The sequence below is a fragment of the Aptenodytes patagonicus genome, chromosome 1 (genome assembly GCF_965638725.1).
Source record: "Aptenodytes patagonicus chromosome 1, bAptPat1.pri.cur, whole genome shotgun sequence".
Lineage (NCBI taxonomy): Eukaryota > Metazoa > Chordata > Aves > Sphenisciformes > Spheniscidae > Aptenodytes > Aptenodytes patagonicus.
The window spans coordinates 114,348,289-114,354,288 of NC_134949.1; the positions used below are offsets into that span (position 1 = coordinate 114,348,289).

At 37.9% G+C, this 6,000-nt stretch overlaps 1 protein-coding gene across 1 annotated transcript in view; it reads right to left on the reverse strand.

Annotated features, from left to right (window-relative positions):
* SAMSN1 (SAM domain, SH3 domain and nuclear localization signals 1) overlaps window positions 1–5,034 on the reverse strand; it is a 101,443-nt gene extending 96,409 nt beyond the window's left edge. Inside the window, exon 1 of the mRNA XM_076352125.1 lies at window positions 4,966–5,034. Within this exon, the coding sequence (XP_076208240.1) occupies window positions 4,966–4,989 (24 nt within the window). The 5' untranslated portion in view covers window positions 4,990–5,034. The remainder of the gene's footprint in view (window positions 1–4,965) is intronic.
* Window positions 5,035–6,000: the final 966 nt, after the last annotated feature.

Consider the following 6,000-nt stretch of genomic DNA (forward strand, 5'->3'; position numbering starts at 1 on the left):
GAAATTTTCTTGCTTCCTTTTTTTTTTTTAAGTTAGGTCTACTTTTATACCAAAAACCGCAGTGTCACTAAAGTTTTCCATTTCACATATCAACTCCTTTAGTAGTCCTGAGCGCACTAAACAGCACAAAGCAATATGAGACATAGCAGAAGAAAACATTAACTTAATTCTGGAGTAGTTAGTACATTTCCTTTCTCCTACACGGGATGAGAAAGCCTTTTGAAGCCCTTTGCCTCAGGAGTATTGTAGGAGAAAAGGTTCTAGTTCAGATCTAGAAGAAAATAATAATCTGTAGCTCTTTTCTTTGCATGATATTATTATTATGGCATGCAGAGACTAGATCGATCATAAGGCAGAGAGAGGTGCATTTAGTAATGCAGTCAGGTCATTCTCGAGCTCAGTGTTTAAATGTGAACTCCTGTGTATGGTGGGATGATAGCAATCCAGCTAAAACGAACAAGGAGTATATGAAGATGATTACATGGGAAGCATCACAGAGCTCAACCACTCAGATCTCTTCTACTCACACTACACTTTAGAGGATGGTGTTTCCACATTCAGGTAAATCCTTCTTTGTTAAAACACATATTTTTAAGTCAAATCCATTTCTAAGTAACATCATGCCCCAATAGCCGTCTTAGCATTAGCATCTTTCTATTTATTTACTCTATGGTTTCTTTAAGATATGGAGGCTCCATCTAGTTAATAATGTATCTATTACACCACTTTTATTAATACTTATTTTCTCTGCATTTTTCACCATAGAAACATTAGTTAGTGCAAAGGGCTGTTTCAGTTTATAACATTAGGTGCAATATATTTTACATTGTGCTGTCAGCACATCTTTAAACCAACTATCACAATAAAATATATAACTAGTTCAATGCCACTGAAAATCACTAAGATGGTTAGAGTTTCACTCAGTACTTAACTTCATGTTTTACTAGCAAAAGTGGTAGTTAGAAAGCTACCATATGGAAGAGAAATAGACAAATGCAAGGGATCTTATTTGGCTTAAAACCCAAGATCAGTGCTCAACTCAGAATAACTGATCTGAGCAAGCCTGTGATTAGGAGTGTTGTATCCTTTCCCTACTGCCCTTCTTGCACAGGTTTCTGATATACAAAATGTCAGCACCTCTTAAGTATCTGAAATTCTTCCCTGTATTCATTAGTTCCATTACTAATGCCACTGTTCAATGCCAGAGCAGGTAGGCTCTATCCTTTAAGTATTGCCTTGTGTAAGGAAGTCTTTCATGCCCCTCACATCCACTTTCTTAAGGAAACTTTACTGAAATTCAGTTTTTCTTTGAGACAGAAACACATTTGGCTATACCTCTCTTAGTAAATGAAATGATGGACAAGAATGAACCAGGGTACTGTAACGTGATCACCTGCACTGGTGCCCCCTGCCAGAACAGTCCCTGGCCCTCACTTGTCTTATGTCAACTAACAGACATCCAAACGACTCCTTGGCAAAGTTGTTAAAACACCATCAAAACCGTACTTGATAGGCAGGTTGCATGCAGCCACCTTGTTTTGGAGGGTTTGCTAGAATAGACACAGGTTCTTACATGCCAAGGAAGCTCAATGCCTGGACACTTTCCTCGATGTGGGTACTTTATCAATGACTTGAAGCCTCTGTCTTCCTTGTGGGACCAAAAGTAGAGAAATATCTGAAAAACCTGTTATTTGGGCTAAGCGTACAACCGTGGTCAAAAATGGCCCCATCTAAGGAGACATGTCTGCTGCTTCCAGGAGTAAATGATACCAAACCAGTAAAAGCATACCCTATCAGAAAACAGAATAACTCAGGACAGGATTAACTGGTAGTATTCCAGGTGAATTGGTGCTAACCCCAGTATGTATATCCTCGATATTGGAGAGTTGATTCAGCAGAATAATGTAAAAAAAAAAATTCTACCTTAATTAAAGGACTTGACGATTCAATAATATATTTTATTTCTCAGTTTTGTAGGATGCTGCCATTTATTAGGCAGGGTATCAAAATAGATGGTTTGGCGACATAATTTCTTGCAATTCATACAGAAGCAGTGCTTAATTTGGGCACCCCTCTGCATATTGTCCATAATACAAAGAGTATCGTTCTGATTTAATTGTCTGACATGCTAAGCACCATAAGATGGAAAAGACACTGCAAATTCAGGGTCTAAGGTTGACCTTTTAACATGATATGTCTACAAAAGAAGGGACATTTATGCTTTCAATCATTTTGTAAATGGAAAAGGGACACAAGGTTTTGAAGGCAAATCTAATTTGTCTGCAAATTCCTTGAGAACAAGGCAATGAGTCTCATGCAAAATTAATCTTAGTTGAGAAACCAAATCATTCTGAAGTCAACTCAGGACACAAAGTACTGGTGGGGAAACACCCCATGCTGGAGCACTCCTACTAGGAGATCAAAGGGCTCCCAGGTGGCAACAGATTGGAGTAATTTCTTCTGCCTCCCTGGGAAGGGCAGAGTCCAGTCCAGGCTCCAAAGCTCTTACAACCATCTTGTGACTCTTGAGTGTCTTCAGCCTCCATGTCACCACTTGCTAGACTGGCCCATAACACTGCGTCTCTCATGCTAAAAATATGTCTCAGTTTTACGGACAGGTATGAAAGTAAACCCATAGAGAGTCAAATCTGACAGCATAAACTGATGATTCTTTAATTACCATAGTCTTCCACCACTTTGCATCAGCCAGAAGTCTGGTTCTGCTTTGTTTTTGAACAGAATATGCTTGTCGTTCCCTCAGGTTGTAGCTTACTTCAACCACTATACTCCCTAGGGTAGAAAACTATTGTCTGAGCTAGAAAACAATGTATTTTAAAAATATATGCATATGTACACACACACTTACACACAAGCACACACTCATTGCAGTCTGAAATCTTGTCAGTCAGTCTATGTGAGGAAAATATTTCCATGAGAATACTTTTTTTTTTGGACAGCTCTTTTTGTTCTGTCTGCTGATAGTCTAAACTTCTCTACCATGGTTTCAGGTTTAGCAGTTACTCCAGATGTTCACTTGATGTAAATCAGCAGTGATTTCTATTCATCAGTGGCTATCTGCATCTACTAAGGAGCTGGCTCCTCTAGTGTCTTTAAAAGTTGTCTTTAAAGCCTAATTATTTTGTTGCTGTACATTATTTCTGACTTGACTCTCTTGAAGAGTAAAGTAAATACCCTTATATTGATACTTAACCACTTTGTTGTCAGCCTTTTCGCAGTCACAGGCTGACAGAGTAAAAGTAGCTAGTGTACATACTTGGATCACTAGCTCATTTCCAAGCTAGACAATCTGATTACAGAAAGCAACTGCACTACGTCGCATGCATAGGGAGGACTGCACAGGGCTTTCAGTTTTATGAAATACATTAGTGACCTATAAATTATCTTTAGATCTTGATAACTTTTGAGGTGTTTTGCTAGGTGCTCAAAAGATTACCAAAGCGGACAGAATGGCTCCCATGGAAAGCTTGTAAAGAACGGAGGTTATCTTCTTAGCAGCAATCTTTAAACAGAACTAATTATTTCGTTACAGAAACTATCATGGCACTAGCTTTCACTTGTTTGAACCATCCATTATTGCTGCAGTCATTGTCTCTCTCACAAAAACTCCAGTTGCTGCATACCTGGTTTAACAGAGAAACTGCAACTTGACCTACTCTCACCCACACAATCTACCTCACATTTTGTCTAAATGCTGATGTCTCAACTGATACAAGGCTCAACACCTTTTTGAACAGTGACCTACACAGAAAGCAAGAAGCTGCCCCAATGGAACAAAAAAATATTGATAGAAGAGTTCTGTCCCAAAGAACTTCAGAAATTAGTATTTTCAAGCTGTTACAGATTGTACCACAAAGCCTTTGTTAATTTTGAACAAATACACAGTTTAATACCCATTAAACTATGATCAAAAGTGTCATTGAATTCCCAGGGAATTATTTTTTATGAGTGCCTCTTGTCACAGAATCCTAAAATACCACTGCATTTTACTTTAAGTACTCCAAAACAGCTTTTAATCCTTACAATCTGGAGAACACCAGTACTCTGCACTAAGATAGCATTAGCAATCAGAAACAATGGTTTACACAAAGCAGCTCCCCTAGTTGAATTTGTGTCAATTCAGTTTGAATATTGATTTTTATTGTTCTTTCTAAACATATGGGGAAGTTATACTAAATATCTGGACAAAAGATGAAAAATGGGCAAACAGATCTACTGTGCTGTGTAAATACAGCAAATATACTCACCTAATTACCATTACTAATACCGAGCATTGGTATTGGCAGATGGTTAAGCTTTAAAAACAGAAACAGTTTCCGTGGATTTCCTATCCTGATTTACCTGTTCATTCTGACCAGTTGTCTTGGGGCAAGGAAAGAGGGGGGGGGGAAGAAAGTGGAGAAAAAAAAACCTGAAGAGGCTCTTAAATGAACTCCTCTGTCTGTGAGTAAATATTGCCATATGACCGGATTAGCCCTGATGACTATGTATTCATGCTTGGCTAATAGAAAACTAATGCTTGAAAAGTTCTAGCAGTTCTCCCAAACTACTTAAAAAGGAAAACAGATACTATTATCTCAAAAAAAAACCTAGCTTAAAGCAAATTATAGCATACATATATTTAGTAATTTTAACACACATATGAGGCATTTTACAGTGTTGAGGTCAAATGCCTCGTGTTTAAATCCGCATGGTTTTGTAATAGTCACAGATAGCGCACAGTACATTTATTATGCTTTTTGCTTCATCTTACTTTTACTGAATCGTATTTTGCTACATATAATTTCTCATACATAAACTCTTTCATCTATGCTAGAGGGACTCACTGTTGTTACACAACCCTTGCACAGTTTGTGATGCAAGACCTTGATTTTTTTTTCCATCCAAACACACCCACCAGATCAACTCAGCAACCCACTAAATAAAAACATGTGTGTGTACACTTACCAGAGAAAAACAGAAAAGATTCATGGTGGTATTGAGATCCACTCCAGCACCCCAAAATTCTGCTCCACAAACTCCCGCCGCACACTGCAGCTCCTCCTTGCTCTCCCAGCTGTTTGTACATTTCTCCCTGGAGATTACTGCAAGATGAAATCCCTGCAATAATCCACTGGATTCAGAGCCCATTATCAAATGAGACAGGCTTCGCCAGGCCAGTACAAACTGTTTTCTGAATTAAAGAACAATGTTTACCAACAAAACAAAAGCATGATCTGAATGATTATGATGGACTCAGGAAATGCTTTCCTGCAGGCTGTTTCCATTTAGTTTATCATCTAATAGATATAAAACTCTTTCTGCCTAAGACCTCTGGAACGTACAGCTAACTCCAAGGCAAATCTCAGCTTACTCAGATTATCAAAAGACACACAGAAATTCTTGGAAAATGCTGATTTTCTGTACATATGAATTAATTTACAAAATTCAGTAATTATTTTTGACTGCATTTTGAATAGAAACATCTTCCTTAGGGACCTTGGAAAAGAAACCTGTGAGCCACAATCAAATTAAAAAAACAAAAAACAAAAACCAAAAACAAATGAAAACTTCACACTCTGGGCCTGTACACTAAAGAGTAATTACCAAACTGGTGTCTGACATGTTGACTGTTTGACGATGCAGACTAGGACTAAACTAATTTTGCTATTAGAAAACATGGCAAATCTGGAAATTAAAAAATTGGGAGTATTCAAAGCTGATCCATGGGTTATAATGAGAGGTATTACAGTGTATACGGACAGGCAGATGAGGGATAAGCAATTGTAAAGAAAAACAGTAGCCTATGTCACTAACTGGTATAAATCAGCAAAATTCCATCACCTGTAGTAGAGTAGAACAGTCTGAGGAAGAAATATGCCGAAAGCACTGTGAGTCTCAAATTGTTTCAGATTATGAAATACCTGAAATTAGACTCATTTTGGAATAATATTGCCGCCCAACCCACAATTAATTTCCCATAGCTGTTATGTGAATGCTATG